General features: G+C 38.1%; 1 protein-coding gene across 12 annotated transcripts in view; it reads right to left on the bottom strand.

Annotated features, from left to right (window-relative positions):
• Positions 1 to 20,398, bottom strand: part of phldb1b (pleckstrin homology-like domain, family B, member 1b) — a 66,063-nt gene that overhangs the window by 44,799 nt on the left and 866 nt on the right. For 3 of the 12 annotated variants that reach the window (XM_065281386.2, XM_065281390.2, XM_065281387.2), the window contains exons 1-4: positions 11,396 to 11,865; positions 9,362 to 9,460; positions 8,271 to 8,394; positions 7,168 to 7,338 (exon numbers count right to left, since the gene is read on the bottom strand). In XM_065281386.2, coding sequence (XP_065137458.1) covers positions 7,168 to 7,338; positions 8,271 to 8,394; positions 9,362 to 9,460; positions 11,396 to 11,431 — 430 coding nt within the window. In that variant the 5' untranslated portion in view covers positions 11,432 to 11,865. Of the gene's footprint in view, positions 1 to 5,046; positions 5,456 to 7,167; positions 7,339 to 8,270; positions 8,395 to 9,361; positions 9,461 to 11,395; positions 11,869 to 18,115; positions 18,610 to 20,398 lie in introns of those variants that run through there. The other 9 variants (XM_065281392.2, XM_065281397.2, XM_065281388.2 and 6 more) reach the window with 8 other exon arrangements.

The raw sequence follows: 20,398 nt of genomic DNA, 5'->3' as shown, positions 1-20,398 counted from the left end.
AATCTTTAATTAAAAAAGCTAATGGATAACTTTCACCTCCCTGTACTCGTCTTTCAAAATAATTAATTGGTAAATAAATAAAAAAACTAAATAAACAATACTAAAAGATGAATCTGGCTTGTAGTGGCTTTTTCACAGACAGGGCTTATCCTAGTCCCAGACTAAAATGCATGTTTAAGCTGCCTTAATTTGAAAACGTCTTGACATATTTTAACATATATCAGTGCTATATTTTTGTCTCAAGATGCACACCAGTATTATTTTTTATAAGGTATGTTTTTAAAGACGACTTAAAGGGCCTAATATAACTAAGGCCTTGTCCTGGATTAATCTAAACCCTGTCCAGGAAACCCATAGTCTACTCAAAACTTTTTTTGTTTAACTTGATTTTATTTTATTTTAGCTGTTGATAAGTTTAATCACTGTTTAAAATGTTAACATACAGAAAAGATGCCAATACGTCTTATTATAGATTAATATTAAAATTAAGGCTTTCAATGGAATGTGCTATGGCGGGCAACTCACAGACCTTGTGCGGGCAATGGGGTGCCCACGGGCACCATGTTGTAGACCACTGGTCTAGGGTTATTTAAGCATCAGATACCGTGATAATATCGGTGTGCACAATTGCATTGTAGATATTATGCAATAAAAATCTTAGACAGACTGGAAATTAATGGGTACTGTTGTGAGCTTTCTTTCAGTGGATCGTTTAACAGAAAAAAAGTGTAGCCGTATAATATTTTATTTAATATTTAATATCGGTGTTCCTTTTTGGCAGGAATGCCAGTGCATAATAGTTGCTTACGGAAAATGATTGATACTCTTTTAGTACTGTATGTCAAAACTGTGAAATTCCCATAGTATGCTAAAAACATTGATATTACTAAGTTAATGTGATACATGGATATAAAATGTAATATCAAATATTGTTTGGAAAATTTGACAAATCGACACCATGTCACCTAAATTCACTGTAAAGCCATTCGAATTCCTCAGTTTGGTGACAAAAGAGCTGCGGAGGTAGATGGATTTACCCATAATGCCAAGTGAAGCGTTTGGAAGCAGATTTATGGAGCAAAGTGGAAGGTAATCTAGCACCGCAGACAACACTACGAGACACAAGGGAAAATATATCATCCAAAAATCACGCCTGCTAAGGTAGCTATCTATCTGTGCTCCTGGCATCATGCATTTCAGATCAAGGCTTTTTATGAATGATCTCTGATATAAGCAACACAGTCATCTTCTAATGTAAACACACATGTAGATTATTTCATACATTTAGCAACCAAGTACGTATAATAGGAGAAAAAAACTGTTGTTAATATGCAGGGAAGGCTACTAAGCTCTAAGCAGTTCAGGAAATGACAAGTAAAATGTAGATGGTGTTTTCCCTGCTTCTGTTTATAGACAGCCACTCCATGCCAGACATTATGGATACGTTAAAGAGATATTTTTGGTGTCAGTCAAGATGTTACAATATAATATTTCAGACTCCTGGCTGGCCCACCATCACAGCAGGTATGAATGTGTGACTATGCTGCTTTCACTCAAGTCTTTTAACCCTGAGCACATGCGCATGTCGTGTCTAAAGCTATACCTCCGAAGATCTCACACTGCGGTAGCCACCTCTTTGGGGTGCCTGCAAATAATGTACCAAAAAGAAATAACAAAATAATGACTCTTATTATGTGCTGAAATTAGTCAGACACATTTGTAGAACGGTGTCGGCAAAGCCGCTAAATTAGCTCCCCTTGTCAAAGATGACATCCACAGCAAACCATGACTAACAGCCATTGTGTAATCAAATTCATGAGGCCATTTGCAAGAAGACAGGCAGCATCGGTAAGTGACAAATAGCGGAGAGAGGCACGTGAGTACTGAAAGTGCCTGTTACACATACACAACCCCTCTCACCAACATTAATCGTGAAATTGATTCTCCAACCGATTAACAATTTCACTAAAATTGCCACTTTAGGAAGCCAAACTCATTGAGGAAAGTGCTTGTGTACCAGTGCCAAATACTAGGTGAATCTGAAGGACATAAAATAACAATTGAAGGATGCTGAGAAATTTAAGTTATTACATTAAAATTACATATTATAATTTAACTGATTTAATTGCATCTCTAGTAATAATGCATTTATACTATTTTTCTTTTCATTTATCAGAGGCTTGTAATATTCCTTCAAATAAAGAATTTACTTTTTTCTAACGCATGCACCAAAAACCAGGAAGACCTGCTAGAAAGATCTTTCTAAAGATCAAACCACAGTGATACATCGTGGCAAAGGATCAAATTCTTTCCAAAAGAGAAACCAATGTCAAAGAGTCACTGCCAAAGGCAGTTCTGCATCCCAACAAATGATTCACTCCATTATCATCGAAAACACACATAAAGTGCAGTGCATATCTGTCTCATACACTTGTAGTAAGAAGAAGAGCAGTGTATTTGTGCCAGACCCACTGCAGTAAATGACTACATTGTTAAGATCTCAGTATAGTTGGCAGTACATTGAGTATGGTGAGTCATGGATCCAGAAGGATTCCAGCTAAAAACTCAGGGAAGTGAACAGGAGACAGAAGATGGCAAGACAAAGAGATGCCAAAAGGAATTTGCAAAGGTTGCCGTGGTATCAGGTTTTACTGCGCTCGGAAAGGGCAAAGACTAAAGCAAGGCAGTTTTTCATTCTAACCCAATTCCACACATACCAACAATCCTGCCTCTCACAGCCATAAGTGATGCAGTTCAAAATATGGTCATTATTTACAGACACGTGTCAAGACCAGTATGATAAATCTTCAAAGACGTACATGCAAAACATCATTGCATAAACTGTTCTTCAAATTATTTTAGGAGCGGCACAGTGGGTAGCCTCACAACAAGAAAGTCCCTGGTCGAAGTCAGGTGGCCTTTCTGCATGGAGTTTGCTTGTTCTCCCTGTGTCAGTGTGGGTTTATTCCGCGTACTCTGGTTTCCTCCCACAGGGGAAAACCATGCAGGTTAGGTGAACTGGAGATGCCAAACTGCCCCTCCCCCAATATGTTTACGGATTAAAGGAAAACACCACAGTTTTTAAATATTTGACTATGTTCTTACCTCCACTCAAATGAATTAATACATAGCTATCTTTTTTCAATGCGTGCACTTTATCCTTGTACAGTGCGTCATTGTGTATGTGTTAGCATTTAGCCTAGCCCCATTCATTCCTTAGGAGCAAAACAGGGATGAATTTATAAGCCACCAAACACTTCCATGTTTTCCCTATTTAAAGACTGTTATATGAGTAGATACACAAGTAAGTATGGTGGCACAAAATAAAACGTGGTGATTTTTTTTAAGCGGATAAAAAATGTAAACTATATTGTACGGCGGAAGAGCACTTAGTTTGCAGCACTTCGTAATATTGACGGAAGTTTGAGCGAGAGAGGGAGTCGTGAGTGATGATGTTACTACGTGCAGAGGTCTAGGTGCTGCAAACTTCCGCCAAACAATATAGTTCTCATTCTTATCCGCTTAAAAAATTGCCACATTTTATTTTGTGCCACCATACTTAATTATGTAACTACTCATGTAAGAGTCTTTAAATAGGGAAACCATGGAAGTGTTTGGTGGCTTCTAAATTCATCCCTGTTTGGATCCTAAGCAATGAATGGGGCTAGGCTAAATGCTAACACATTCACGACACGCTGTACAAAGAGTAAGTACACGCATTGAAAATAGATAGATATGTATTCATTCGTCTAAGTTGAGGTAAGAACATAGTAAAATAGTGAAAAACTGTGGTGTTTTCCTTTAAGATGCGTGAATGAACAACAAGTGTATGCATTAACCAAATGTTAAAAAAACAATAAAACCATTACAGAAAATTCTAATGGTTTTCATTAAAATACCAATAGGAACCATTAGCTTTTACCCTTTACACTGTAGTGTGTTTTGGGCCACATTCCATTAGAACCAATAAAATTCCCAATAAAATTTCTGTGATGGTGTCTATTGTTTTTTTTTTAGCAGGGCAGCTTCACCATGAATGTAAAAATAGAATCTGCAATGGTGTTAAGAATAAACAAACAAACTTATTTTACTTAATGATTTACCAAAAATGACTAATTGAATGAGATGACAAGGTAGCCGGCGTCCACTGTTAACTCAGTCTCCACTCTGGGGTGTTCACCGGGTCTCTTGTGCTGATGTTTCTAAATACAGTTCGCTAGCTGTGACCCTACACAAACTGTTAAGTGCAGGTTAAGTATAAACATGGTGACAGGGTACTTAAACTTGAATAAGTAGAAAAAGACGTATCTCTTCAGCATCTATTACAGCAATGGTTCTTAGTATACAATCCGGACAAATAAAAGCACTGTGTGGACAGCCAGACTGAGCAAACAGTGTGTGGGGAATGAGGAAGGGCTGCATAGAAACTGGATTAGCAGCACTCTTGGGTCACATTGACCAGGAATAGAAGTGTAACATTATACACACACACACAGCCCTGCCAACATGGAAGAGAAAGTCTCTCTGCAAGATGTGAATCATATTATAGGTTATTCTCTTTCTGTATATACATACTATGATATCATTATATTATATTATATGTTAGTGTCCTTTATTGTGTTTATGATATGCAGTTATGCACCTGATCCTCTTTTCTCTGTGCATCTATAGATGTGTGTAATGCTATTTTTTGATTCCTGTTTGTCAATATCAACCAGTATAACAACATAATTTAATATAATACTATATTAAAACAGTACTAGTTGTTACTAACTAACTTTCCAAAATAGTGCTGGACATCGTCTGAGCAGTCTGCATATTGGTTTTATAGATCTGTTTTGAATATCTGCAGCGTAAACAAATTTAACATTTGAATATTTTACATTTGAAAGGCGCGTGACGTTTTCATACAACGCCGAACGCGCAGGCATGCGATATTAGATAACACAGTGATAGAAAATTATTTTTTACTTTTTAACATGAATTTCTTATCTCTGCTTAATGTTAAAAACAAACACACACTATTGATTCAGTCATCTTACTTACTTCTAAATCCAAATGGTTAACTTCCTCGTCTCATCCGTAGGTAACATTGTATCTGTCCCTTTAAATGCGCGAGCACGTGTTTTATATTCGGGATATTACGGCAGAAGCGAACACCGACAGATATGCTTTTTCCTGGTAAATCCTTTGTTCTTGAAGTATCCGTCAGTTATTCTCCATACGTTATCTTATTTTCTCACACAGGTAAAACATACAATACAGTAGGTGTCCACTGTAGGTAACGATCAGCAAGCGATCTCCAGTCATTGAAATGTATACTATCCCGTCCACAGAATGAGATCATCCAGAGGTGCTGTATGGTATCCAAACTCTTCTGTTGTAATAAAATTGAACCCCTGTACGCTTTGTGATGGGTGGTAAAGTTGAACAGCTGTCTCTCAGTCAGCGGTAAGACTCATTTCCCTCTCAGATAAGGGATGAGGGAGGGAGGAGGAGGTGTAATCGCTCACCCCTGAGTCACAGCCTCCAATCTCGGCGCGGTGTAAGGGGGGCGAGAATGGGTTCTGTTTCAACTGTGGCATGTAAGGTTTTTGCCACAGGTTGTTGCTCATTTATGATTGTAAAAATGCTAAATAATAATAAAAGACGGATCACACAAAATTAGCTGTTTATTTTGATAATTATAAAGAAACTTTTAAGCAAATTATTTAACCATTTTAAATGACTCCTGTGGTAGAGCATTGCGTAAGCAGGTTAAAAGGTCATGGGTTTGAACCCAGGGAACACACTCTGGCTAAATGTTTACCTTGTAATGCACTGTGTAAGTCGCTTTGGATAAAAGCGTCTGCCAAATGCTTAAATTTAAATGTGATGTAAATGACTAGAAAGCTCAAACAATGGAGATTTGCCCCAACACACCCCTCCCCCCAACCTGTTTAGTCAAATTGTTCCCTCAGACAAAAGACACCAAGGAGACGCATACTTTCTTTTTGGTTGTGATACATTGATTCACTTTTGTAGACATAGCTAAATGGTTATACTGTATACATTTAAAAAAAAATGCTGGGTTATTTTGGGACAAACCCAACTGCTGGAATATAAATGAACCCATACTCAGTTGTTTTAGCACGAAATGCTGGGTTGTTTCAACCCATGGTTCAAATAACCCAGCGTTTTTAGTGTAAGAACCAAATTTGGCGTTGTTGATGCTGCTTATAATACAGTATATGAAATAACCCACTTGCCATATAAATGTCTATTTGATTCAAATGATTTGCTGAACCCTAATAAGCAGTGACAATAGAAAGTGATAGAGTCTTAAAGCCCCCTTAACCTAGAAAATGCACTTTTAAACGTGTTTCTAGCAGAAAATGAGTCGCCATCTTTTCTTCTTTGTGTAATCTCCTTTAAAGCGCAACAGTCACACAAAATGGGCTGTTGTGGATCCCCAATCAATGTGATGTCACATTGATTACGCCCCACCCATAACCGCTCACAGACTCCACCTTATAAGCGCATAGTTCAACTTTCTGCCAGAGACACATGTTTTGATGTAGTCCATCTACCTCCTACTTTTCATACGGGGAGGGGAACAGAAGATTTCTTTGCATTTAAAGAGACACACACAAAAACAGCGTGTTTTTTATTACAGCCACAAATGGCCATGTTCAACATCGTATAATGAAAGATCTGTGGTGTATTTTCAGCCGAAACTTTACAGACACATTCTGGGGATACCATAGTCTATTTTTATGTCGATGAAAACATCTAGGTTAGCGGCCCTTTAAAGCAACACTATGTAGTTTTTTTACCTTTAAATAATGTCTCTAAAATTATTTCAGTGATAGAACAACTCTTAACTGGACAAATTGTACTGTTGCTGCATCCTGAGCAGCCTCCTAGCTGCTACAAGCACACTCTGAAAGTGACGGTGGAGGGTAGAGCACACAGCCCTGCCCCTCCCCCTGCCTGCAGAAGAGTGTCTGATACCAGGCACTGTTGCACTTTTCAACCACATGGGGGAGCTGTAAGTCATTTTTACATGGAAACTACATAGTGTTGCTTTAACAATTTACTATTGTGAATAAACAAAAACCACAATAGAAACAACACCAAGGACATTGCTCGGTTAATATTACGTTGTAGTGAGATAAGGTACTGTACCTTGAGACAGGCGAACAGGCTTTGTGACTGGAAGTCCATCTATGCTACACTGGTTACCACAGGGGTGTAGGGTTATGACCCCTGCCTTGTTCTCTATAAAGCAATGCTGAGCTGCAATCCCCGGACCCTGGATGTTGATGTCCATGGCTCCGTGACCCAGAGTCGTCTTGCCTAGACAAACAACCCCCACAGGATGTTAAGTTAAAAAAGTTAATTTAGCTAAACACAACATCCCAGTTGAAGTTTCACATTGTAAAACCACTCTATTAAAATAAGCCAGTGTTGTCACGCTAGGTGCACAAGCCCCATTGCCAGTGCACTTTGGGAAGGGAGAGATAATATTTTCCACATATAGTTTTTTTATCCATACACTACATACTCATACTCTACCTCACTTTCCAATAATATTAGCAGGTATTATCTTGTGGCATACCTATAATACATATGAAGCTAATTCACTAATGACAACCTGCTTTTTGTCAGTGAGAAGAAGCACATTCCTTAGCTCCCTTATCTTTCCCTGTCTATGCTCATCTGTTATCAGGCACAAGATAAAACCCAGAGCAATGAAAGAACTTCAAAGCACTTATGTAAGCAAATATGTGAGTGTATAAAACCAGTATAGTTCATAAAAGACCTGAAACAGAATGACATCAAATTCAGCTGGTGAATAAGAAAAGTTTATTCAAATATAAAATCTGTCCTTCGCCCTTTTAATAAGGGCATTTCTCAAGAAAATTAAATGTGTCTCTAATGGACATTGAAAAATGAGACACTGTGGTCGGTTTAAGAGAAAGTAGGTTGAGATGGATTATGGGGAGGGGGCTTTATTAATTAGGAGAGGTTGCTTTTAATGTTCCCCTGCTGCTATAGGTCAAGGGTCGGTAATTAGCTTTACAAGCACAACACTGAGGTAATACCAATGGTTTAAACAATAAACATTTACTGTATTTGTATTTTAAAGATTTATGTTTCTTTCCAAACAGCATTATGTCATATTTTCACAGCTTTCTACTATATTTACACAGTTTAAAAGATTTAATACATTCATGGAAAACCATTAATCTTTGAAAACAATGCATCATTTATGAATAGTGTCTTACCTTCAGGCAAGGGCAGCAGGGTGATGGCTATGCTGAGACGGCCACTTCCTAGACTGACCAAATGGGGGCGCTCTGCCTGGACCTTCAGCCCTTTTCCAGTCTCAATCAAATCCAGTGGAGTGCTCTTAAGAAATCAAAAGTAGTGTCAGTGTCACATTTGGTGCTAAAAACTGCAGTTGAAATACATTATGAATGTATACCAACTCAAACCGACAATAATGATTTAACATCTCATTTCAGTAAGTTACAGGTTAGACAGTTTAGCAAGTGGTTGAGTGTTTATCTTACAAATCTATTATGTCCTAGTGAGAGTAATGTCTTTTCTCATCTTGAGACCTCTGTGAAAACTTAAAAGCTCAGCAAGGGGGAGGTTGTCATGGCAACAGTGTAATGACTGGGAGGGGGAGACTGTACCCTCTAATTCCACTATCATGCGATGACATCACCTTTTCCAGCAGAAATCCATTAGCTTATTCTGATTGTGCATTTTTTGCTCAAGGCACTTTCATAACAATATTATGGATGTGCACTGGATATCATTTTTTTGTGTGTGTGTGTAGACCTCATTTTATTCTATTTTTTACATACATCTTTTTTAGATAATTGCAGAGCAGCCCAAACATCTACTAAAGGCATTATATTACCTCCTCAGGGCTGTGGTAGAGTATATGGTCAGGTTTAGGATATTACTGACCGCTTAAACGAGATTAGCAGGATGCAATTCGTTTAATCGGTTAAGGCCAATCTTACAGGATTTGAGGGAGAGATGATCATTGTGTTTTAAAAGCATCAACATGCCGTCTTTATGCATCAGGGAGAAGTCCACATAGATGTGGCAGGCATTTTGGAGCAAGAGGTGATGATGGTAATGATGCCCTCAAGACACGTTTCACACTTTGTCTATCACCCATTTCACAATCACTCAACCTCGTCTGCCAGACGAAAGCTTCTTTACTGGATTTACAGCTGTTGTACAAAAATTTCACTTATGTGGATTTAGCTTCTTACCGTCAAACTTTAAGTTGCATGAATAAGAAAAAAAGCTTAGTAAAATGAATTAAAGAGTCATGTTTAAATTTGTTTAATCTCACCTGCAGCACCTGATGAGACCTGTGCCCACCAGTAAGATTTTGGTTTAAATTATCCATGACCAGTGTGTTGTCACTTACTCGCTCTGGGACATGAGGGTCCTGTAAGAGACAAACACAGATTTAAGAAAACCATTCAATGTATAAATGTGTGAGTATGTTAAGATGTTTAAGACAAAAAGTGACATCTGCAAACAAATATTGAATAATGACTAATGATCTTTTAATTAAAAGTCATTTATAGTGGACCTTTATAACATTAACTCTAAACATGTTGCACATTTGTTTGACAACAAGACTGTCCAGTGTCCAAATACTTCTTAAAGGTGCAGTGTGTAAGGATCTCTTGACAGAAATGCTTAATAATCCAAAAACGATATTATCAGGGGTGTTTAAAGACCTTTCATAATGAACCGTTATGTGTTTATTATATTAGAATGGACGTTTTTATCTATATACACCGAGGGTCCCCTTACATGGAAGTTGCCATTTTGTGCCGCCATGTTTCTACAGAAGCCCTTAACGGACAAACTTTTTTTACTAAGTTGTCTCCGACGATGACATGTTTGTCCAGTGGCAGCTACCGTACCTTCTCTATGCGTTTCAAAAGCGAGGGGTGAGCAGTTGACTGAGCCGTTGGTTACAATTCACAATCTCACCACTAGATGCTGCTAAAATTTACACAATGCACCTTTAATATTGCCCAATGTCCAAATACAACTTAATTTTGATTTTTTATTGTGTATTCTTTTATGGCTTTTTAAGATATAGGCTAATTAAACTTTTCTAAACTTTTTTGGTTTGGAATGTGTATATTTGTGATATCTTTCCAAAAATTTTGGCTTAATATTTTATCTAATAAATGACATCTATACATGTTTAAATGTGGCTTAACTTTTACATTTTTTTGGGCCACTGTGCACTGCAGACTTTTACTTACTTGAATTCAATTGAAATGCATATAGTGCTGTTTTACAATTTTGCATTGTTTCAAAGTAAAAAAGAAAATTATTAAATATATACAATACATGGTATTTTTGCTCATCTTATTGTCCTCATATTAATATACTATACTTTGTTGAGACTGTATAAATGTAGGACATAAGGACTATGATAGATGACAGGTATAAAACCACACATGCCTATTAAGCATATGGAAATGGCCCTTAGAAAGAAGAGAAAATTATATAAGAATCTGAGTTTAGCATTTATAGAAATTGCAATAATACTATGAACATAATACATGAATGCATAAAGAATTTTCAGAATTCAGAAAGCCCTACGATTAAGCTAATGGTTTGATTCACACATAAGTGTTTATATTGTCTTTGACCGGTGTCCTGTAGATAACAACTAAGCCAGCCAAGAATCTAAACACAATAGTGTGGGTGGGAGACATTCAGCTTGTGGCATTCCCCGGCTGAATCCACAGGTGACTCACTGACCCAATGAATAGAGTCTGTACTCAAAGAAACAGCATTTGCAAACAGATAACATGGATTTAACCCCTCGGATTCCCTAAGTCAAGCTAGTTTCAGTCTGCACACACAACATCATTCCTGTGCTTAGTCACTGAACCTGTAGTTTAAGCAGATTTTTCCAAAATATCAACACTTGGCTTAACACAAACGGGCTTGAGATCAAATGAGCATAAACTCAAAGAGCATAATCTAACATAATTACTGCATTTAATCACTGAGACATGAAGCACTTTTGTTGTAAGACACAAAGACAATTTTTGGAAGTAGGGCGAATCTAAATAGCTTGCAAAGATCAGGCACTGTATCAAATGTCACATCAATCTAACCAGAAATGTGCTTTTATAAAGTTCTGTCAGCTAAACAATGAAGAACCAAATGAAGCCAAAAGCCTCCAAAGTAGTTGTTTGTACATCAAATCCTAGTCTTAAAATATTTACTGCCCCAGCTGGCAGAGAAAGCATGCATCCAACATGAATTAGTTTTTTGTTTTTTTTTGGTTTGAAACAATCATCTGAATATTTTAGATTAGCAAGAAAGACAAAATACAAAATTTTACCTTTTGCCAGTTGTCCAACAAACACAACGCCTCCATTTTTTTAAACACTAAAAAAGTTGCTATCTACGTTTTAGTACATCAATGTCCCTGATGAAACGTAACTGTGTTATATTCCGTCTTTCCTCGAGCCCCTTCACGTCTTTATTTAGAGCAGAAAGGATACCTGCTTCTGTTCAGAGCAGCGTGGACCTGTCTGTACATGCAGATCTGAGCTAAACTCTACATTCCTGCCTGTTGGCTACGGCGCTGATAACAGATGTTGGTCAAAAAGGATGCAGCTTCATAAAAAAGAAAAGAAGAAAGGCACGGATTTACGGCGACAAGAGAGGAAGTTTTAACAAGTTTAAGCAAAGACAACACAAACGCTATTGGGTAATAATGGAACTAGATGGATGTCATCTGGAATACATACAAAGAATGACTGCAGACAGACAGAAGATCAGACAGATTGAGCCTTGGTTTGATCAGACTCCAAAACTCTGTTATTGCCACATGCCTCTTTGCTCATCAAAGCCCAGTCTGCTACGCAGCATTGAATCATTTCTGTCTGTTAGTATCTTTAAGTTTGATTCTGCTCCCAGACCCAACAATGTGTAGGACAGCATACTTTTCTGACAGAAGCACAAAGGCTGGTGTTGTTCGCATGGACTTTCCCTATCAAGTGGGAGACTCAGCAGATGCTCATCACTGAAGAGTGCAGTGGAAAAAGATGGAGAAAAAGGCATGTAGGTCTGGACAAAAAGCTGCTCAACCTCTCAACCCTAGCCCACATATGACTGCATTAACTAACAAATCATATGCATGGACATCTGAAGTGTTTGCGTCAAAGTGAGAATTTCGGATTGTTTTGAAAATAAAAAATTTATTAACTAAAGATGTCTAATTTTACTTATTAACATTGCTAAATGTTTGGATTCTCATGCAAAACATGGGCAAAGTAAAAAAAAAATTGATGGATGTCATTTCTGCGCTGAATACACTCACTAAAGTATCGGCAGGTGTTTTCCTGTATGAAGTCATTAAGGGTGTTAATTCCTTGTTAGGCACTTCTACCGGAAGAGCGCCTGCACACATTAACCAGAGCAAGAGCATGCCATCAATGATGTGCACTTTGTTCGGGTTATGGACGTTTTTGGTAGCGCTGCACACTGGACTTGCTTGAGAAAGATTTATGGTTTTGTTTTTTGATCACAAAATCAACCAAAGGAGTTTGAGGGAAATTTAATCTTGTTCAGCTTCCCAAAGAACACTGCGTCAAGAAAACAGTATATGCAGTTTGTTTTTCCCGCACATCTATGGACCTGTGCAAGTGTGTTTTTCTTGGCGTTTTGGTGATGAATGTTTTAAAAACAAGGCCAAGTTCGACCCTGATTATTTAAAACTTAAAGATGAAGCGGTTCCAGCTCCTTCTTTTGGAAAAATCCAAATCATGAGTCGGAACCGCAAGCGGTAAGTGCATCAAAGTCTGTTTTGTTGGCAATGTAATGTGCATTTCATGTAAACAACACCAACGTATAGTGAATCAAAAGTTATCCAGGGATAATGTGATGATGTTTTGTGTGTGTTGTGTGCTCGTGACTCGCTCCGCCCATTGTACGCATCCAGGAGCTTGACTGTTTTTGGAAAGAAGTGGTACAGCTGTATGTTTTTATCTTTAGAGATATGAAGGATGCAATACTACTCTACTACTACTACTGTAGGTACTCAAGATTAACACGAGATTGGCAGAAACTGTGTGTATTGTCACCTGTAGCCTCTTATGAAACGGCTGAAATTCCCGAATATTTCATTATAAATCATGAATGAAAAGTGAGAGTCGAATGAATGTCCAGCAGTGAACTAATTGTTTACAGTATTTATATTGTAATTCGGTTAGAAACGTCAAAATTGTAAGGCGAACAAATAGTTTTGGATATTCCATTTCCTTGGACTTTTGGGGATTTATGAACAATTTGTTTTGGACAATTTCACTGAAGAGGATAAAGGGAAGATTTTGAAGGTAAGTAAATATCCTAAATCGGCGCAGCATGGTTCAGGTAACTAATGCTTTAAATCATATTATGCTTTATGTGTGCGCTTAATGGAATCCTGAGAGTCTAAGCTTTCAACAATGTGTCGCATGACCGTATATTTCGAAGATTTAATGCTTCAAAGTTACAAGGACGTTTATGCAGCCTCACGTGCAAGGTAGGGGGTGTGCCATGTACGGCACAGTGATCCTTATCAGGTTAAATAGTAAAATGATAAAATGTATTGTTATGTTCAACATAACGTGCAAAAATGTGTTCCCTGGAACATCTCCGGAGAGTATTGTTGTCTGGAAGCAGGCCATGGATCATTTGCTGGCTGATAAACCACTGAATGAAACGTGATGGTACTGTTGGAATGTAGATGTTTAATCGCACATTAAACCTTCTTGATGTGATTTACTCTCTAATGCACACTGCCGGAGCTCATTTAAAGGATTTTCTTTCAGACAGATCTTCTGTGTGTTGGGAAATGCTGAAGGAAACAAAAATCATAATTAGTTTAGAAGAGAGAAAGGAAATGTGGTGAGCAACTCTTCCTGCTGAAGGCTAATAACAGCTTTGTAGTTCCTGCCTTTAAGCTCTGTGGATTATTCATCGGGAGATTTTCAATCGGGTTTAAACACACAGGAGGAGATGATGAGCACTTTTCCACTAGCTGCTTATCTTCTTCTGCCAACTGCTTGCTCGGAGACTTCCACCTGGTGGTGAGCACCACACTCTTCATAACACACATACATCTCTTCTGTGTCCTATAGATCTTAATTTTGTCCACCACCATCATTGATTGGTTAGAGAGGAAAGAAATGGACACTAAAGCAATGAAGTCACGTATAGTCTTTCAAAATGTCAATATGTCCTCATGCTGATGTAGCAATACTTGTACTCATGACTACATAAATAGGTGTCTATGGAATCTGCAGTGAAATACATTGGACCCAAAAGATCATTTAATCTCATTGAAACATTTAAAAAGATGAAGTGAAGTAGTAGAGGTTGGATCTCTACGCAAAGAGTACTCTTAAAGGGCACACTTTTAAGAATTAAGATGTTAAATAAATCTTTGGTGCCCCCAGAGTACATGTGAAATGTTAGCTCAAAATACCATATAGATCATTTATTATAGCATGTTAAAATTGCCACTTTAGGGGTGTGAGCAAAAATGTGCCGTTTTTGGGGTGTGTTCTTTAAAATAGACAGTGCAGATTAAGGGGCGGTAATATCCCCTTCTGACATCACAAGAGGAGTCAAATTTCAATGACATATTTTTTCACATGCATGCTTGCAGAGAATGCTTTACCAAAACTAAGTTACTGGGTTGATCTTTTTCACATTATCTAGGTTGATAGAAGCACTGGGGACCCAATTATAGCACTTAAACATGGAAAAAGTCAGATATTTCCCCTTTGAAAATAAAGGTTCCTAAAAGAATATGTGCCCCTGGGACAACACTGATATACTGATATAGCTTTAATGCACTGCAAGTCAAATGCATAAAGTGTAAAAAACAAAAGTAAATGAATTGTTCCAGAGGAACATTATAAGCTATGTATATAACTGTAAAAAAGACAGCATTTTTGTTAAATCAACACATATTAAAGCAACATAAGTTACTTTAACTTAAAGGTGCAGTGTGTAATTTTTTGAAGGATCTCTTGACAGAAATGCAAAATACTATACAAAACTATATTATCAGAGGGTGTATAAAGACCTTTCATAATGAACCGTTATGTGTTTATTGCCTTAGAATGAGACGTTTTATCTACATACACAGAGGGTCCCCTTACATGGAAGCCGCCATTTTGTGCAACCATGTTTCTACAGAAGCCCTTAACAGACAAACTTTTTTATTAAGTTGTCTCCAACGATGACATGTTTGTCCGGTGGGGGCTACCGTAGCTTCTCTATGTGTTTTAAAAGCAAGATGTGAGCAGTGGACTGAGCCATTGGTTGCAATTCGCAACCTCACCACTAGATGCCGTTAAAATTTACACACTGCACCTTTAACAAATTAAGTTCTAAGTAATGTCAAATTATAACAGGTCAAAACTTAAAATAATAGGTTGAAATGACTTGCAAAACCAAGGTTTTTTTTGTAGTGTAGCCATATGTTACCAGTTTCATAAAGTGAATTAGGGAACAATAATGAAATGCCACGCTGTATCTGCCGTCATCAAACTCGGTTTGCACGACATCTGGGATCACATTCCCCAAGGCCTTTGTGTCATATTCAGAGATCTTCAAAGAAAACACACGTGTGCAAAATCTTTCCCCACGGCAAGCAACGTGTGTCGCATGCATACAAATACACACACACACACACACGCACGCGCACGCGCACGCGCACGCACACGCACACGCACACGCACACGCACACGCACACGCACACGCACACACACACACACACACACACACACAGAGGGTATCTAGCAAGGAAATTGAGAGGCAGATTTCTGTGAGTGTATAATTACGGCTACAGTTAAACACAGTGATGGTGAGTGGCTGACTTTATAGCTTCTTTTAATTTTAGCACTAACCACAAAAATGTAACTAAAACTGGAGGAATGTGAAAATTGACTATAAATATGACCAAAAATAGAAATGTTTAGACTGCAATTATCCCATGTCAAATTGGAAAATTATGTAAAGTTGAGTTCGGAATTTTAAAAAACAGACATTTCTTAAACTCAACATTGCTATTTGTGAATATGTGAAAACCCAGCTAAAGTATTTTTTTGTGATTTACTGTACATAAAATAATCCTACATGTAAAGAACATTCTGTGAAAATATAACCTTGATATCTTTAATATTGACTGAGTAAGGTCATGTCAAAGATTGAAATCATAGAGTAATGAACATTTGAAATCAAACTTTTCTCCTTATCTAAAAATTAGATTGAGCCTTGAGCCTGGATTTCACAAACAGGGTTCACATTTAAGAGAGCAAACCAAATAATTCTCCATGTTCTCCAAGCCTTTTAACCATACCCACAAAAATCTAATCTGAACTGATTTAGCGTATCTTTCTTTTAAGCCTCTGTGATATTTTTCAATGCTGTGTGGAATCTTTGGAATTCTTGGAATCTTTGGATCTCCTCATCACTCATGAGGAAGACAAGAGCTGGGTTGCAAGCTAATAACTGGAAGACCACCTGCATGGTGAAGACACACTGGACAAAGGTCACCAGAACACATGAAAGGCATCAGTGTGCATGCTCATACAACCTTCCAAGAGCAAAACAGAGCTGTATTGTTGACAACCAGCCAGAGACAACAGTGTTACTCATGAGTACAGGTGGCCAGCCCTGGTAAAAATCCATCTTAAACTGGTATAGCTTTGTTTTGGAACAACCAGCATTGGTATAACCAGCTGGCAATTGGTTTATTCTGGTCCAAGGTGTTCTAGCTCCTACCATCTTAAGATTTACATTCATGCATTATATTTTTATCCAAAGTGTTTTTTTTTTTTACAAACAAATCATCCTATACAACACATTCTGTGAAAATATAACCTTGATATCTAATATTGACTGAGAAAGGTCATGTCAAAGATTGAAATCAAACGTTGATGCTCCTTATGAGACTTTATCCTGGATTTCACAGATGGGTTCACATTTTCACAAAATACTGACATAAATGCACAACTAAAACATCATCAGCGATGTCAATATCTACATTCACAAGCATGCAATGGGAAGATCACACTGGAAGACTTTCCTTAAACAATAAAAAGGAAACAGGACAAACAAACAGGAGGCAGGAGAGGAGAACCATGGAGATTGTTGAGTCTATATGCAGACTTCCTGTAGATAGTGTTTCCTGTAAGATGAGTCTATGACTCTCCATTTCTACTCACGAACAGAGATGTGTCCTCATGCTTACAAATAACAAACCATTCAAAAGTCTTGCCTTCAAATGAACTGTATAATATTATTTCGCCAGCCTGTAAATGCATCAACAATGTCACTTACTTTCTCACAACAACTTCAGTGGGTTCACGTGAGGTAAAGCATCCATGTATCTCTCTGATCTATCAATGGTTTGCCTTATAACCCAGCGCACAACCTTGCAAAGACGATCGAAGCATGTTGCCTTTTTAGTTAAATAATGCATCGGGAGGTGCAAGGAAAGCCTGACTAATACCTTCCTGGCTCAGAGGACACCATTGAGTCACTATTTCTCTGCTCTTTGCATGTTAAGGGGGCTACGCAGGGCAGGGGTTAACGGTGAACACAATATTCCAACAGGCACTTGCTCAAACGTTCCGTTGACTTTGGCCGTTTGTTTCCTTGAGACACTGAGCTCAACGGGAATTCCAACGCAGCCGGCACAAAGAGGTCTTTTCAACGTGTTTAATCCCTGCAGAGGAGTGCAGAAGGGGCCCGACTCCTCTACTGAGGAGGACCACAGGACCCACGCTACAAATTTATAGACACGCAAGCAGACCGTGACCACCATACAGCAGAAAAAGCCCTGACACATGCTAGTGGCAACGACAAGGTCGTGGGTTCGATTCTCAGGGAATGCACATGCTTATTAAAAATTAATAGGTGAAATGCACTGCAACAAGTCACTTCGGATAAAAGCATCTCTTAAATGTGTACATGTTACTCGCTCACATATGAATTTATTCATTAAAGCCAAATTTGTATTTGTAAGTGGTGGACCATAGTGTGTATTCGATTGCTTTACCTCTGCAAAGATGATGATGAAGATTCAACGGTGAAGCCACAAATTGTTATTGGCTGTATCCATCACACATGCCAGTATCCTCAAAATAGAAACCAGTTTTTTAAAGACCCCAGTGTCTTTTTGTAAAATCTGATGCCACCAAATCCAGTCAAAATAATCATAAGTAGATCAGAAAAATATTCGCAGGACTTTATGATGATGTCAGATCCTCGCTCAGGTGTGTGCCAGGCACTGCAAATGTTCATGAATGCCAATTTTGGGCAAAACTCCTTTATTCACTCCTTTAATCCACACTAAAAAGAGATGAAAGCAAAAATGTTCTCCTCGACTGGAAATTGGCTTACAAACAGGAACTCAAAGCAAAAAAACTCTTTAAGGCAAAAAAGAAAAAATAGAAAGAAAAATGCCAACACCCCCTTGTGCTATTAAAAGCAGTTGTGATACAATTTAGTCGCTGCCACAAACGAAAGTGTCCCAGACTCACCCCTCACCATCCCATAAAGATTCCTGCCCTTCACACATCTCCAGACATCAGTAAAAATGTATCCTAATTTCTATGAGAGCCAGTCGCGGGTGTGTATGATCAGAAGAGGTAAAGTTCTTCCCAGGGAGTAAATTATAAAGGAGGGCTTTGAGCTAGAAAACAGGAGGAGGTGTACACAGAGAAAAGGAAACAGCTTTGGAAATCTCCTCGCTTAATGGAAAATCCTAAACAATCTCCTTCCTCCGTTGCTTTTGGTGAACCATCTATTCTTTTGTCTCGCACTGCTCAGTCCGAGAACATTATCTTCATGATGAAAGTTACTATTTTGGTCTTTTACGCAATAATGGATGACATCATTGCTTACTCGAATTAGCCAAACTACTCCTGTCTCCACCTATTGACCACTGCTGGAGCCATGCAGACTCTGACAGAACGCAGATCTGATAACAAACACATTTGTCCAGCAGCAAGTTGACCTTAGCTCCATTAGCAAGCTTTTAAATCACAAAGCTTTGGATCTAAATTACATTCAAGGGTGTTAATAGTGAGTAATGATGCAGAGGAAAACGTGTTAAGGTGTCTGGAGGATCTTTCAGACAAAGAGAAAGTGGGAGGTGGGAAATATCAGCAGGGAAAAGCTGGAGACGCTGCATAAAATGCAGATGTTGCCGCTCCCTTGGAGGCCACACACATCTTTCTCGTCTATGAAACTCTGTGCTCCAATATCAAACATTAGTTTTATGATATTTATATGTATAAAGTTATAGCGTCTGTGCATAGCATTTTCCACAACAAGTGAAATAAAAATGCCTGCTGTTTACTAAATGTGCTTGTATGTTTCACTTCAAAGTAAATATATTCCAGCAATAAAGGCTAACACATTCATTGCATGGCCTGAAATTCTCATTTCTTTGTCAACACAGTTGACCTGGAAAACAGAGGCTTGATTATCATAACCAAAATGCAGTGGAGCATTTTTTACTCACCAGTGACCTTCCAAAGTGATCATGGAAAAGTCCCCATTCACTGTGCTCAATGGAGTGCTCTGTATTGGGGTGGGACATCAGGAGAGAGAGGGGAAGCTACTAACGTGGCACCTACACTGAGTGGGTGTCTCTCTATATTTCTTTCTCTCTATATAACTCGGTAAATCAGTTCACTTGGTACCACTTTGTTTTCTCACTAGTTGTTGAGTTTCCCTAAAGCTAAAAGTTTCTCACAATGCTGGGTTTATGTTTTGTCTTCAGCTCTGATAGAAACAAGGACATAGATTATTTCAGCCGTCTGCATACCAAAATAACTGGAAGGCAAATAAGAGAAACTTTCAGGAACTCGCCTCATATCTACTAAGCAAAACACTGATAATCTCACATTTTTCGAGCACCTACAAAATGCAATGTTTTCCAAAAAAAAAAAAAATCTTTGCATTGCTGGTTCTGTGTATATCTCTTTCTAATTACTATAGTATCAAATATTTTTATAAGTATTTATTATAGGTTGATAATTGTTTTTTTTTGGGGGGGGGGTTCCCGGACAGAGCTTATCCTACTCCCAGACTGATCTCACAGAAAGACGTGTTATAGTCATGAAATATTTGATTTATTTATTTGTGTCCATGGCACGAAATTCCTTTTTTGTGTCACTCACACAAATTTCTATAGTTTTTCGTGTCCGTGGCACGACTTTCTTTTTCATGTCATGTTATGTATTGTTTTCTCATAGTTTTTTCCTATTTTCTTACCATTGTCGCTTGGGGTTAGAATCACTTTCTGTTACATTTTTAGATGTCCTAACCACAA

This window comes from Paramisgurnus dabryanus, chromosome 8, assembly GCF_030506205.2.
Source record: "Paramisgurnus dabryanus chromosome 8, PD_genome_1.1, whole genome shotgun sequence".
In the NCBI taxonomy this organism is placed as follows: Eukaryota; Metazoa; Chordata; class Actinopteri; order Cypriniformes; family Cobitidae; genus Paramisgurnus; species Paramisgurnus dabryanus.
Note: the sequence above shows the minus strand (reverse complement) of the source record. Positions and strands in the feature narration are given on the sequence as shown.